Source organism: Apodemus sylvaticus, chromosome 13, assembly GCF_947179515.1.
Source record: "Apodemus sylvaticus chromosome 13, mApoSyl1.1, whole genome shotgun sequence".
Lineage (NCBI taxonomy): Eukaryota > Metazoa > Chordata > Mammalia > Rodentia > Muridae > Apodemus > Apodemus sylvaticus.
The window spans coordinates 54,218,029-54,234,532 of record NC_067484.1 but is presented as its reverse complement, the minus strand read 5'-3'; the positions used below and the strand labels follow the sequence as shown (position 1 = coordinate 54,234,532).

Sequence of the window (16,504 nt, the reverse complement as noted above, 5' to 3'; positions counted from 1 at the left end):
TTAGGAAGGGAGGTGAATTCAAGAGAGGCATATTTGACTAGGAGGTAGCATGCCTGCTATCACAGGGAAACTCACATATAATTAGAGATGATCGACTTTAGGTAGGGTTCTTTCTCTAGGCTTTTGAGGATGGGCATTATAAAATATATTACTCTTTTAGAAATAGACATGATCTGCTTAATTCTGACACTTTGGCCTGATCTCACGAGATGGAAACTAAACTGGTGTTCTCTAAGGAGTCTAGCATGAGCCTGAACAACTGGTTCTGTCACTAGTATATAAAAGTAAGCTGCATCTCACAAGTTCAGTCTTAGAGCACCAGCTGAGCAATGCACACAGCTGTCCTGTAACCGGCTTACATCATCTTCAGCATGAAGACAGCCGCAGTGCCTATGCTTCTGACCCTGGCATTTTATCTCACACAAGGTGAGCCATTTGCATACAATTGAAGTTTCTTACCACATAGCTCAAAGTCTGGGGAAGGGATTTTTCTTCCTCAACTCCACTTAGAAAATGTGTGTGTGTGTGTGTGTGAGAGAGAGAGAGAGAGGGGGGGGGGAGAGAAGGAGGGAGGGAGAGGGAGGGGGAGGGAGACAGAGAGACAAAGACAGAGACAGAGACAGAGAGATAGTGAAAGAGAGAAACAGAGAGAGAAAGACAGAGAGACAGAGACAGAGAGACAGAGGGGGGAGTTTAAATCTTGAAACCTGAACCATCTTTTAAAACAGAAAGAGGTTTGAGACCAATTGAACTTTTATCTCTGAGAGGCAGGCCCTCCTGACAATTTTATACTAGGTCTGAAAAGCCAATAGATTATTCTGTACCTTCCCTGCACTAATCATTCATTTTTTTTACTACTTTTTGATATGATATACTTAAAACTGACTTGTATTAAATAATACCTGTACTTTGATAATACATGTATACATGAATATTAAAAATGAATTAGGTAAATAAAAAATAAAGTAGATTGGCTGTTCCTGTTTTAATACAATATTTTCTTATATGTTTATCTTAAAATCTTAAATATACAACTTTCTAAAAAAATCTTAAAAATTAATAAAATATTTTGGACCTGAAGGATGAAGTACATTTATGATAGCTAAAAAAAACAAATTTTCTAATTCTATGTTTGATTATTAGGATGACATGGGCTACAGAGATTTACCTTTCTCTGACAAGTTCATTTTACAACACAGAATCTTGACATAAAGCTTTAGAGACACATGCTGTCATCAACTTCACACCACCTGGGTATTTTAAGTTATAGTCAGTTTAGTATGAAGTACTTCAGACTATGCTGTCACCTTTCAAGGAAAAATGACATGTTTTTCTATGCAATGAGGTTTAAGGGAAGTAGATAATCTGGTAGGAATAGGATTATGATATAGTATTATTTTCCCAAGTAGATGAACACTCCTAAGTTACTGAGTTTTTGTGACTGTCTCCTAGTACACTGCACTCATTTGATTGGCCCCCATAAATCTTAGTACATTCAAGATAATTTGTGGTTTTAAAATACACTGTCAGTAAAGCAATAATATCACTCCATTACATGCACCATATGTCTAATTTATTATATAGTTTACATTCTCTTAACTTTGGTTTCTGCATTTTTTTTGTCCCAGATGCTGCTGGTGGGAAAGGAAATCAGGTCAGTCCTGCTTCTTCTCATTGAATTCATTCCAAGTTTCCCAAAGAAAACTGATTTGTGGCCAACACATTCATGTTAATTACATAGACAGCATGCTGGCAGGCACTAATAGCTTCTGTTAAAAACAGGGAAACACGCCTTTAAGGATCAAACATGAGTATTTCTCTCTATATCTCTGTCTCTATGTCATTTCTCTGTGTCTTTCTCTCTTTCTCTCTCTCTTCCTCTTAATATATTATTGATATAAGATGTTTGTAAGAGACAATCCACCATGCTAAAATAATGCTTTAAAACACCATAGACAAACAGAAAAAAAATCAACTAAAACAGTTCTACTTAGCAGCTGAAAAAGTCAAGATACAATACATATTTTATGGTAATTATTTTGTAAAGAAACATGTGTGTGGAGACAATACATTACACACATGTGCACATGTGCATGCGCACACACACAATTAAATAAATATTTATTTAATGGCTAGTGGATTTCTAATTTTATTTTGAAGTGCCAGAACATTCTAAAGTAAACAAAAGACATCAAACCCATGCATGCCTCTCTGAAATGTTAGTTTTTGTAGCAGTAAACAAAGGAATTAATATGTGGTTCATTAAATAATAGTACTAGGAAAAAAAGAGTAAGATACACAATATTCCAGGAACTAAAGGTTGTCACCAATTCTAAATGGATTAAACACACAGAGAAGCCATTGGAAGAAGAATCAAAAACCAAGAGAGATTTTTGCAGCTTATAATAGCCTATGTAGAAGCAACTATGAGGACAGAACCCTGGATGCAAGAAGGTATACAGCCAGCTGTGAGAGACTTGGTTTTGAGAAATAAAAGAATAATCTTGTATAGAAATACTTTTTATATCTATTTGAAGTATAATTGAAAAGGACATGCCTTTGTCAAGTACATATTTTCTTTTTGTCCACAGAATGCTATGCATGCCTTTGGTTATCCTTTAAAGCAATACTACATGTGTAGCAAAATTTTCTATATCTCTCAAAGACCATGAACATTATTTAATAAAGAAATGAAGCAGCTTTTTCTTTATACCAAACTTCTTTAAAAGATGATTGAAATATTTTATTGTATCTCAGTGTGACACTTTAAAAAAAAAAAAGAAAAAAAGAAGCAACTTTGCTATATATGGATCTGGTCCCTGATACTAGTCACTAATCATTCTGAAGGTACCTTCAACTTCCAGACTTCTTTAAGAAGGTGGATTAGATACAATGAAACTCAGTAGTCTCCATGAGCTACTCAGACTAGCATTCTCCTGCTTCTTTACTAACTCATTATGGTATGAAATTTAACAGTAACCTCACAATGAATGTTGATAGACTGAATTATTAAACAGCTTTTTTGAAAGTGTAGACTCCTATGGTCAATCAAGGGAATGAGTGTAATTTGACAGCTGGAACAAAAGCTTTATTTCTCATCTTCTGATAGAAGCATGTAAGATATAGGGTGCTTTGGCAAAATAAAAAAAAAGCATTCAATTTAAATTTGGCAAGGTTGATCTAGGGCCTAGAAAATTTTCTCAGTGGATAGTGAAGATAGAGCACTTAGAATCACTGCTCACTTCCACTGCACAGATACACTGTTGACTTTAAGATGAACTTGTCCTAGGAAAGGCAGAGTTGAACAGAGAGAACAGGTTGTCAATAAATCATGCTGAGCATAAGAATGAAAATACAGATTCTTCTCACTTCAGGGACTGTTTCTCCATCCTTTCCTGTTGATTTTAATACTTTAAAGGGTCTCCACACTCTTTTGTAAATGTGATAAAGAAGGACCATTGGCATTTACCAAAAGGAAGTTCAAATCAAGAGGAACATAATAAGTCTTTGAGGATGTTGCACAGATAATAGAAGTAGACCAAAGATTAAACTGGAATTCAACATGCTTTGGCCTGTTGTAAGTCTTTGAGAAAAGAGCCCTGAATCTTCAGCTTCATTAGCTCTGAAGTAAGTCAGTGCCTGATATAAGGCTAATAGTGCGACAAAGGACCTGGAACTTGTCCAGAGAATGAATCATTATAGAAACTTGTTTTCCAAGTATTTGGGAGCTCTTTGTAAATATTTAATAACTGCTAATATTGCTATGTGAAAAGGAATACACATTTCAGAGTATATAGCAGGGCCCCTGGCAGAGTCCGTGGATCATACACCTACTGTCTGTGCTTGAGTTATTCTCTCACATTCTAGTTAGCTGTTACTATTGTTTTACTTTGTGCTAGTATTTAATGTATAAGTTTAGCTTATTACCATTGTTGTTGTTGTTATATTCACTGTCACCATAACAAGAATAATAAATGAAACTCTTTTACTTATTGAGTATTTATAACACGTCAAACAATGTTTGAGGTTACTGGTATCACCATGGAAGATCACCAAAGACCCTTTGTCTCCATACCATTTCTATCAGATAAACGCTTATTAGGTGAGCTTCCTGTTTCTAAGAGACAATCCAGAGTCATTATGTTTGCGTTGTTTGAACTGGCCAAATAGCTTCTTTTTCTATTAAACAAAGTTGTTTGTAGTGCTTTGATGATAAAACTATATTTCTTCCAGGACCCATGCATGAAATTTCAAGCACTGATGAAAAATGGGATGCTGTCATGTCCAGAAGACAGCAGACCTTCTCAAAGTCTCAATGACATCATTTTCCAAAGGGAATGCATCTTGTGCAAAAAAACACTGTGAGTAAAATCTACTTCCTCCCACATGTTCAAATTACCAGCTAGCTGGTCTCTGAAGCGATGGGAGCATGGGGGCCTGTTTTTAATTTCTCTTTCAAATCCATATTTTTCCAAACCTAGAAAAGTAAATACACATGCTGAGCAGGCTTTTGTGCCACCTCCCATAACATAAAACTTGATAATTGCCACCCACATAGAATGATTTTAATGATCACTCAAGGGGATTTCAAAGGACTTTAAGGGAGCCCTATGTTAATATCTTAACCAGCACTCTCTGCAGTCTTCTCAAAATGTGGTTCCACTTTGAGCTTCCTGCTTCTAAGATGAAGAGAACTTAAAGTCAAATTCCTTGGGCCTGTTAAGACTTGATTCTTCTGTTTCTGAGAGGCTAAGAAGATTCCCTAAGAAGACACCAGACATGCCTGGTGGTTGCCAGACAGCAGAGAGATTTATGTAGAATGCATTTAGACTACTGGGGGTACCAGGGGAGAATCTGTTAGGATTACACAAGGGTGTGGTGGACTAAAGATCTGGCTGTAGCTTTCACTGACATGCTCAGAAAGAATAAGTACTCTGGAAATTTACCAGGCTGTTACTCAATGTTTCAGCATTTACCCAATGTTTCTTAATTTGATTTATTTCTCCTCAATGACAAGCAGAATGCAGTAGAAGGTTTGAGTTATCAATTCTAAGTCCTCAAACCAGAGTATCACAGTTCTTTTGAGGATTATTTTGGATATTTTTCTGGCTCTTACGGGTTGAACCTAGGGTTTCCTGAATGCTAAGCAAGGACTGTATATCTGACGTACACCAGCAGACCTCTAATGTGTTTTTTAACTGGGATCCCATCTTCAATTTACAAATATTGTCATGATTCATCATTGGTACCAAGACAATGCTAAGCTTATGCATTTAAGATAATTATCCTACAACTGATTTTTCAAATGTCATGATAGTATAAGTCAAGATTTTAATGTGACATATTCAATAATATTGATATAAAAAGCACTCAATGTATGCTTTACTTCTACTGAAGAAACTGAGGGATAAAGAAAAATGACAGGAAAGGGCTTAAGGTGAGGGGAGGCCTTGCATGGACAATAACATTTTGGCATTCATTTGAAAGCTACGTGAGGACCATCAACCACTCTAACTCCTTTTGTTATATATGTGAAGCCAAATCTATGAAGAGAATATTATCACTGATAAATAATTTTAAACAGGAATGAAGTACTTTAAGACTTATAAGACGGAATATTAATAAGGTCCCTTGTCAACTTGTTATTTTTGTTTTTTTACCTGTGTAACCAAGTAGTTGGCTTAACTGGGAAGAAGGGACTATAGACTGCTACAGAGTTATCTTCCTGATGAGAATGGGCTGTGTAATTCAGTGTAAATAGTCTTTCAAATAATGACACAGACAGTATTTAGAGTAGCAAGATAGTCATCTTACTACAGGAAGTATTGGAGGTCAGGTATGTGGTTAAACACCAAGTATCTTGCCTCCTCTAGTTCATATTTGAGTTGTTTTTCCTAAATTGTGGAAATTACAGAATTTCTCATGCAATAAAGGACGTATTTTCACTCTGGCATGTCAGACTGGGTTTAAAAAACATTCAAGATGAGCATAACAATCTACGTTTTTACTCCTACAGGTTTGGCAAGCAATTTTAATTTCAAATTATACTATTCCTTTCTCTTGCTCAGAGAACAAGGAGCAGCTACCAAGAACCCAACTGTGAGGCTTTTGTCCAGAGGCACCAGGGCCACTGCCCCAGCAAAGGTGAGACTATCTGGAGTCAACCAATCATGTTTGCTGAGATGATGCTAGACTCTATTTAGAATTATCTGTTTGTTTCCTAATTACCTGTTGTGAAGCCAACCACTTAGCAGGGAGGGAATGTAGCTTAGTCCAAGGGTGGGCTAAGCATCTGGTACAGCTTGTCCATAGGCCCAACCCATGACCCGACTCTGAAAACATTGTCAGGTGTTGAGAGGTGGAGCAGGCCAGATGGTGTGAGCTTTCCCAGACTATTTTTCTTACCTCCTGTCTGTCTAGTTCCTGTAAGAACCTTTCTTGGACAATAGAGATAATAACACATTTCAGAACTCGTATTGTCTGTGTAATCTGGGCAATCTATGTCTCTCTGGTTGTCATTATTTTATCAACTAAAAATTTAAAAGCTAGCCACAATGTTAACATACATCAACAGGCATTGAATCTGTTCTCTTTACCTTTTATTTTCCTGATTTTTTTTCTTCTGATTTCTCTTGTAGGAGACTTGGAGTGTTCTCTTAATTCAATTGGACTTAATTATGTCTATTTTGTAGGTTGAAATTTAAGTTAATATTTTGCAAGAGTTCAGTGTCCAGTGTTTAATATAAAAACAAATCATAAACTAAAAGGGGGAAAAAATCACTGAACAGATAAGGAGCATTGCACAGCCATTACACTAGACCAGTGGATTTTATTATAGAAAAATATCCAAAAATAAAACTTAAAAATATTATAAAAATAAAATAAGAGCATTCTTTATTAATGGAAAAGTCTGTCTTGCCAAATCTCACAATAGTTAACAGCTAACCTGGCAACCACATCACCTCCAAGTTCCCTATGTTGCTTTTCCTTTAATTTCTTCCTTCTCCTCCTCCTTTAGTCCTGACATATAATTAAAATGATCAGTCAAGGTAGACACACCCTAATTACTCGTATCACACATGGTCAAGCCTAGCTACCATCTTCCTTGGCAGTGCAGCTCAGGAATGTCTGAGAAACTCAGCCTCCGCCATAAACATAGTTGACTAAATTCTTCTCCTAGGCTCAATCAGTCTCACTTTTAAAACAATACCAGGTCAGTCACTCAGCCAGACAATACCTACATATCTTCAGTCTATAATTAAAGGAACTGCTTTTTAAGTTAAGAGGACTGAAAATATCTGTTTGTTACATTGAAATCCAAATCTCTCTTCTGAGACAAGGCCATTCTGCAATATCCTCTTTTCTGTTATTTTTTGTCTCCATGTCCCCCTTACTCTGCTTCTATGAGGGTGCCCCACACCCACCTACCCACGACTACCTCAGTGTCCTGGCATTCCTCTACACTGGGACATCAAGCCTTCACAGGACCAAGAGTGTTCAAAAACATAAGACACAAGTACAAGAGAAAAAATGAGCAAAATGTATTCGCATACATGCCCAAATCTACTTAAAGGCTACTATTCCTTGTGTGTTTCCATCTGTAAAATGAAATTTGCTAAATTTTAAGTAAAAGTCTTAACACAAAAAATGATGGAATTATGTATGCTATGTTAATTCTTTTAGCTTGATGATTAGGCTTACAAATAACATCTCCCTGTGTCTTCAAAGCAGATGTATCAGCTACCACACATCATATGAAGCAATTGCACCAAAAATTTAGTGCAATTAAAGTAAGATACTTTGGAGTAAATGTAAATTAGGGGAGAATAACAATCCTTTGTCTCTGTAATATATTGTATGCTATGTACAGTTATAAAATATGAATGAGGAAAATAAAAATTTGAGTTTAATATGTAGGAAAAATATGAATAAAATGTCTCTGAATGTAATCAGTTGTTCAATTTGGCAACTGTAGTTGAAATAGTTGTTTAAAATATATACAAAGTATTGAAATAATGATGCTAAAACTTTAAAGAAAAGAAGAAGAAACAAGCCCAGTTTCACTATAAATAAATTATTTTTTTAACATAGAAGACTTGGTATTTGGGGACTCACCTAAAAATTCAAATAGAATATAGCAAAAGCAAATTTATTATTGAATTATAAAGGAATAAAATTAATGGAAACAGGGAGAAACTATGTAGAAAATAGAGAGACTTCCAGGTTTTCTGGGAGAAAAAAATGTGTAATAGGAATGTGAGACAAAAACATAAAACAGAAAAGAAATATTCTTGGAAGTACTGTGACCCAAAATAGCTCATGGAATGTGACCTGACCCTCACATGTGTGGTTGAATTCACACACACACACACACACACACACACAGAGAGAGAGAGAGAGAGAGAGAGAGAGAGAGAGAGAGAGAGAGAGAAAGAAAGAGAGAGAGTTAACAAGAAGTAGGTGAGTAGATACATAGTGGACCTAAGGCAGTTCATGTGCTCTTACCTTCACATTGTGCCTGTTCTGTCTCATAGATTAATATATCAGTTACAGTTATGTCTATTTATGGATTCACATGTTTATTGCATCATTATTAGCATTTGATATTTTTGTAGTAATACATCCATTTTATTTTTCATCTGATTAGCATATAGATTTGATGTGCCTTAATTATATTTGTACCTTAATTTTGTATAGTTATTTCCAGTTACAGTTCCACTGATTTTCATTCTTCTAGCATTCATACTAAAAATAACAACTTTTCATTCACATTCTTTATTGTTTATATCTTCCATGACATTGATTTCTTTACTCCTATTTAATTTAATATCTTGTTTTCTGACAATTATATCAATTGTCATTTTTCTAGGAACAATAAGTTACCAAATGAAATGATCTATTTTCAAGCATATGTACTATTTTACTTTGCCCCTTTCCACCCTTTCCCTAATAGGTCTTCCTTCTGAACCTTTACCTTCTACTTTTGCGTCACACGAACTGTCATGATGTCTTTATTCTACATGTGGATCATTGTTTTACCTGTCTGCACTTTCCTTTTCCATATTCTAAGTTGTATTAATCATCTCCCACATCTTTTTTTCTACTTCCATTATACAAAGATACACACACAGAGACATACAGATTAAGACAAATGCACATACACACACACAGACACAGAGATACATACAACATACAGAGACACATATATACACACAGACACATTCCAACACACACAAAGACAGACACATATGCAGACAGATATACACAAGCACATACACACAGATATACACAGACACACATATACACACAGAGACACATACACAGACACAGACATGCAAACAGGCAACACACACAGAGACATACACAGACAGATACAGACACAGATACACATGTATATACATACAGAAGCCTACACATGTACACACAGACATATGGGTATATACAGACAAACATGCATGAACACAGATACACACAGACACATACACACATACACACAGACACACATGCACATATACACCACACACACATGCACACATAATACACATACTCGTACACACAGCATTTAACATAATAGTGCCCAGTTTCATTCTTATTTTTGGAAAATGTGATTATTTCATTGCTACTGCTTGATAAAAATCTCATTGTGCATGTCTATAAACAACATTTTTTAACCCATTCATCTGTTGATGTACATCTAGGGTGATCCTGTTTCTTAACCACTGTGAATAGTAGAACAAACATAGCTGTACAAATATGTCCATTATGCATTGAGTTGGAGTCCTTCAGGTATATGGATAGAGTCATTACAGCTCGGTCTATATGGTACTCTATTTTTAGTTTGTTGAAAAACCTACATCATGACTTCTACGATAGTTGCATCAATTTACATTCCACCAAGAATATAAAAAATGTTCCTCTAACTTTGCTAATATTTGTTGACAGACAAGTACAAATAAAACATTAGTGATGGACAGTCACCTCAGGCATTTCTTACCTCAGGATTCTTACTTCAGGCATTTCATTTTGCCATTATTAATTAAATGGTCTACAGTACCTTGTACTTCACCATAATATCTAATCTTAGTATTTTGCTACTATAGTGAGTGCTGTTATATTAGGTTTAACATTTAATAGAATTTGGCTAGGAAATATAGACCATCTGATGTTGGCTATTTAGGAATTATTGCCTTTTCTTTGCCATCTAAGGTAGAATTTGTTTTGATAGTTCTTTCATGTGTTACACAAAATAGTAATGTTTGGTTTTGTTTCTGTTAAATAGTTTTCTGCCAAAAACACCCTGAAAGACTAATCATTTTATTTTTTCTTTTCTCTTTTTTTTTGTTAAAAAAAAAATTGGATGTTTTTATTTACAATTCAAATGTTAACCCCTTTCCCAGTTTCCCCTCTGCAAACCCCCTATCCCATCCCTCCTTACCCTGCTTCTGTGAGGGTGTTCCCCCACCTACCCAGTCTCACCTCAACACACTAGCATTCCTGTACACTGGGACATCAAGCCTTCACAGGACCTAGGGTCTCCCCTCTTATTGATGCCAGATAAGGCCCCTTCAGCTCCTTCAGTCCTTCCCCTAACTCCTCTATTGGGGTCCCTGTGCTTAGTCTAATAAGCAGTTCTCTAAGTCTTTGCTAAAGTTTGTCATTCTAGTTGTTGGTTTATCTAATGTTATTACATATTTTCAATTATTTGGGAGACTGTGGGCCTATGAGTGTACACACATTTCTCTCCTAATTCTGTTTTTTATAATGATCTAATTCATCACTAATAATATGTCCAGACTTTAGACTACTTTCTACATATTAAAATTGTTTCATGTACTCTCTATTTATATTTTTTCTTATTTAATTTTAAATATTTGTATACCGTATTCATTTTTACATCTTCATATGTCTTTTTATTTACCTAATTTTGCAAAAGGAACATGAGATTGATTTATGTTTGAGTTTTATGATATATCTTCAAATGAAGTAGCCTACTGGAAAAATGCTTTCTGTAATTTTATTTTTGAACTTAGTCTATGTGTTTATGTAATGCATTCAGATCCCTCTCACTCATGTTTACCTCCACTTCAACACACATCTATGCTTTTGCTGTTTTGTGACCCACTGAGTTTAACCATAGTAAACCTTTTCATTTTAATCTTTCCCTGAGATCATTATGCGGTTTGGTGTTACTTTTAAATTACTCAGTCCCTGAGTCTTTTACTTTGTGGGTTTATTCATTTTTCTCTGTTACTTCTGCTATAGTACAAGCTGATTTTATTTTTTTTAATTATTATCTTCAGTTTTAAAAATTGTTTTCAAATTAGTTTATTCCTTTTAATTTCCCACCAGTGACCATTTAAGTGTAACATACTCATCAGTGATGCTATTATGATTGCCCTGAACCTAAAATCTGTATGTTCCAATATGTATAATAACAGCTAATATCTGTCAGTGATGCCTGTCTTCTTTCATATTGTAGACTTCTTTCCCAGCTTATATTCTGAAAATATGCTATACTTCTACACATTGGAACTAGATATAGCTTTAGATTTAGCTTTCTGTTGTTATGGCTGTACCTATCTGACATTATCTCATAGACTCTATGAATTTTCCTTTCTTATTCAGAACCTGTACTACTTCTTCCTTCCATGTTGTGAAAAGACTTTGCTGTTTTCCTTTGGCTTCTATGATTTAAAAGTTCCCATTGCTATTGCTTTTGAAGAGGTTCCTTTGGCCTGAACTTCAGTTCAAAATTCATTATCTGTTTGTACATATCTTGCTTTTATTCTTTACATTGTTTTATTTGTTACTATTTAAATCTTGTCTAAGTGTGAACATTCTATTTTATATTGTTTGTTTCTGAATGAATTCTATTTTTCTGTTCCATACTGAAAATATCTTTTATTTTCCTGAAGAATATTGCACTTTTGATAAATTATTCTTCTCTTCATCCTGACAGTTTCAATTAAGTTGATTTATGGTTTTCAGTAAATAGTATTTCTTTATTGCTGTCTTAGTTCTGAGATAAGCGTGTATTTTAAACATTGAATTCCATAGCGGCCCTGAATTATTTTCTTCCCAATAAGCTAACTAATGTGCATGATCAAGCTTCTGGTGAATGCATTGCCAGAACAAGGAATGAGGGCAAGAGCTGAAAGTTCTGGAACCTAGCCCAGTTTGCTACCTTTCTTCCAGGTCAGGATCCATCTATGAGCTCTTAAGTGTCAGCCTTGAGAAGAGGTATTTTTCTGTAGGATGTGATTCACCAACCTTGGAGTCTGGAGGACAAGGTGGTAGGATAGTAAATACCTGCACCTGTCCTGTCACCTCCCAGCTTTTGATTCACCCCGCCATCACCAGGCCAACACCTGTGACCTAGAATGCTGCCCTTGGTATTTTAGGTAAAGGGCAATGGCCTTGGTTGTTCGCTTTGATCCATAATTTCCCATGGATGCTTCCACACCCTCCAAAAATGACATCTTAAAGACAGATAGCCACTTGTCTGTTTGTGTCTTTATGCTACAGCCACGCTTTCATTCTCCTGCTATTTGGAAAGCATGATCCAGCAATGACAAATTTTACCATTCTAGCTCTTCTGTCAGCTCTGGAATGGTTGGTTTCTTCTCACTAATCTCATTTCACCACAAATATCATCTTTGCAGAAGGATATTTCTGGTACACTGATATTTCAGTGAAGTATGTTAGAGCTATGCTGAAGTCTTTGTCTTATTTCTGTTGAAGTATCAAGATCTAAAACTGTGCTTTATGTTGTGACCCTCCTGTTAGCATATAGACTTTTTAGAACAGTCTTCTAGCTCTGTTTACAGTGCAAGCTCACAAAATACCTGACTACCCAAAGTCGTTTAAATAAGCAATGAATATTCTGTAATGATTGAGAAAGTAAGTGAATGAAATAACATATATGGTACTTTGTTTTCATTCTGTTAGTAGAGCCATGATACACTTTTTCTTACCATTTCAAACTTTTTACCTCTAGGATGATTCTCTGATGTAATCCTTTGACTGATAAATTCACTATATTGTTGTAAAAAAAACTCTATTTTTATAGTTTTGTAGCATTACTATGTCATTACATGCATATATCATATGTTCCATATACACTATTAAAATATTTAAAGGCACTAAAACTTGATTCTCAATGTGATTCTCAGTGACAGTGAGGGACTCTTTAAATGCATGTCTTGTCTTGGTTGTCATTAGAAAGACCATTTTTTTATGTGCACTGATGTTTTTGCCTACATGTGTATCTGTGTGAAGGTGTTGGAATTCCAACAGACTTAACAGTAGTGAGCTACCATGTGGGTGCTTGCAACTGAACTCAGGTCACCTGGAAGAACAACCAGTGTTCCTAACTGCTGAGCCATCTCTTCAGCCTAAGAAAGCATTTTAAATAACAATAATCTCACAAACCATTTTGTGAGCAGACTGTTCTAGTTACTGCACCTACATCAACAACTTAAATATCCATGTGGAATGAACAATCAGTAAAATTGCAACCATTTTGTAAATGACGACACCTCAGTATAGATAGATTACATTATTTGCTCAAAAGCAGTAAAATTAAGAAGCTGGAAATCTGGTTTAATCCTAATGTATTATAATGAAACATTTATTATAGCTTATAATTTTACACAATTAAGTTTACAGAGGGTTTCTGTCTATTATCTGCTAGGGCTATTTATCATTCTATTGAGACTACAGGCTGAATTTGGCTGAGATACAGTATGTGCAGTATCATTGAGAAGGGTTTGGCCTATCTAACCCAGACAACAAATTGCCAAGACCATACCAAAATCTTCTCCCGTTTTTCAAGTCTAACCTTGTCTCTGCCTTCAGACCACACTTCATTGTTTGTGATTTTATTAGCTCATCTATATCTATGTTTATTTTTCCTGCAGTTATATTCTGGGCTTGAAATACTATCATATTTAGTTTTTCTAAGAGGTATTCTGACTTTTTGACATTCTTTGATTATATCTCTTGCAGTTGAATTGTGAGAGTTTCAAACAAAGAAGAAAAAATGGGGATTTCATCTGTCCGTCTGATGCTTCTGCCGTTTGTGGCACAGATGGGAAAACATACCGCAGCAGATGTGAAATGTGTGCTGAGAACGTGTGAGTGCTCTAAAAAGCAGACATAGCGTCTGTGCAACTAAATGATGAGTTTTATTCCCTGTAGTATTTATAATTCATTTGCTTTGAGTTAATCTCCAACAAACTTCGTACCCTGTTCATTTTACTACTCCTTGTGGTATATAGTAAAACATTTTATATCTTACAAAAATCTACCAAGTGCAATTGTGTTTTACCAATGACCACAGTCTCTGTTTAGTAAGCAGGACATGCCGATACAAATGCAGACACATAAACAGATGCTACACACATACAAGCATGTGTATCTATCTCCTCTCATCTACCAATGTGCTAATTTCTGTTTGTATTCTTTTATGCATAGATTGTTATCAATCAAATAATATTTAAATGCTCAGGAAATTATAATAGTATGTAGTATGTAATCGGAAGGTTGAATTTTGAACTTCTCTGCCAAATAGATATCACATCTCACTGGCCCACACTTCTCTGTGGTCTTCCTCCACCCTCACAGCTTGTTCTGGTTGCTCATTTTCTTAAAACAACAAGATGCACACCTCCTCTGCAGCCTCTGCTTATGACCTCAAACCTGAATGGACTGCTTTTGTTTCTGGAAACACAATAGCAAATGTTTGAGAAGGTAATAGGGCAATAGTTAGTCTTTGAGATTCTGAACTTTTTCTTTTATAAGAATATTCTCTCATATAATATATCCCAAACACAGTTTCCTCTCTCTGTCCTCTTTTTGTAGCCCTTCCCACCTCCCCTCTTCTCCAGATCCACTTCCCCACCATTTCCTCTTCAGAAAAGAGCAGGTCTCCAAGAGATGACAGCCAACAGGAGAAAACAAGATACAGTAAGGCAAGGCAAAAGCAGTCATATCAAGGCTGGGCAAGGCAACCCAATAAGAGGAAAACAATCTCAAGAGCTGTCAAAAGAGTCAGAGAATATCTACTTCCACTGTTCAGAGTCCCACAAAACTCTCAAGCTGACAGCCACACAAGCTGACAGCCACAACAGAGCACCTGGTGCAGACCCATGCAGGCAGTGTGCCTTCAGTTCTCTGAGCCCATGTGAACCCTGCTTTGCTGATTTGCTGGGGCTGGTTCTCCTGGTGTCCTCCATCCCCTTTGACTCTTTTATTCTTTCCTTCCATCTGTGAGGTTCCCCAATCTCCAAGAGGAGGAAACAGATGGAGACATCCAGTCTAGACTTGTTGAAGTCTGGCTGTGGGTCTCTGCGCCTGCTCCCGTCTGATGCCGGATATAGGAGTATAGTAGAATAGTACTAGAAATCATTTCATTAAAAAATTTTAGGCCTGTTACATTTGTTTCTACCCTAGGTCTCTGGGGTAACCAGTCTCTGGTTCCTGGACATCCAGACAGTATAGGACATGGGCTCCCTCTTGCGGAGGAGTGGGCCTCAAGTTAAATAAGACATTGGTTGGCTACCCTGACAAGTTCTGTGCCACCATTACTCCAGCACACCGTTAAGGCAAGAAACATTGTAGGTTAAGGCTTTTATGGCTGGGCTAGTGTCCAGTATGTTTTCCATAGCCTGCCGAGTGCCTTCTTATGACAAAGAGACTAGAATATAGGGGTAAAGTCTCCAAGGTCACAATGGCTCAATATTTCCATGTTCAATGAACTGAGTGTCAAATTCTCCTCATGTGTGGGACTTCCACTGTCAGTCTTCAGAGGGCATCAAACTGGGTTGTACAGTGATCTCCACTGGACCTTGTTTTGTCCTCTCTTATAGTACAGGTCTGAATAAAGAGAATTGCAGCTTGCCTTTCTGATCTATCCATGACTGCTTTCAGAGAACAGTCACCAAGAGAAAACATTAAAAAAATAGAAAACCCAGGGTCAGTGAAGTGGCCACCAGGCATGATAACCTGAGTTCCATCCCTGAGACCTGCATGGTGGAGAGAGAGGACTAACTCTAGTAGGTTATACTCTTGCCTCCACTTTCGTGATTTGTCAAGAACCTCTACTTCCTACCCCTCACACTGAATAATATATAAATAATAAATAAAATAACGCAATATGATTTTAAAATAGAAAAACTAAATATACAAAGAACATTCTATGGTTTCTAAGATATGCATTTCTATAATACTACTTTAAACATACTAAGCGAAGGTTACTAGTTTAAATTTTTAAATCTCTGATCCATGATTTAGAATATCGTATGACTCACTGTGTTATTGTGATTCATTGCTCTGACCTCTGCAAAACTCCATACAATATTCCAGATTACTTTCTGTCACCCTATATATCCTGAAAATCTGTTTTTCCTATCAGACTTTCATTCTTAGTTTTGTTCTGAGCTTTATGGTTTTATTGTTATACATAAGCTGAATTATAAACTGTTCCTATAGAAAGTAGAAATTA

The 16,504-nt window shown here is 36.0% G+C and overlaps 1 protein-coding gene across 1 annotated transcript in view; it reads left to right on the top strand.

Annotated features, from left to right (window-relative positions):
• Positions 1-371: 371 nt before the first annotated feature.
• Spink5 (serine peptidase inhibitor Kazal type 5) overlaps positions 372-16,504 on the top strand; it is a 61,909-nt gene continuing 45,776 nt past the window's right edge. Inside the window, exons 1-5 of the mRNA XM_052155303.1 lie at positions 372-426; positions 1,629-1,654; positions 4,234-4,361; positions 6,069-6,144; positions 14,008-14,135. Of these exons, the coding sequence (XP_052011263.1) occupies positions 372-426; positions 1,629-1,654; positions 4,234-4,361; positions 6,069-6,144; positions 14,008-14,135 (413 nt within the window). The remainder of the gene's footprint in view (positions 427-1,628; positions 1,655-4,233; positions 4,362-6,068; positions 6,145-14,007; positions 14,136-16,504) is intronic.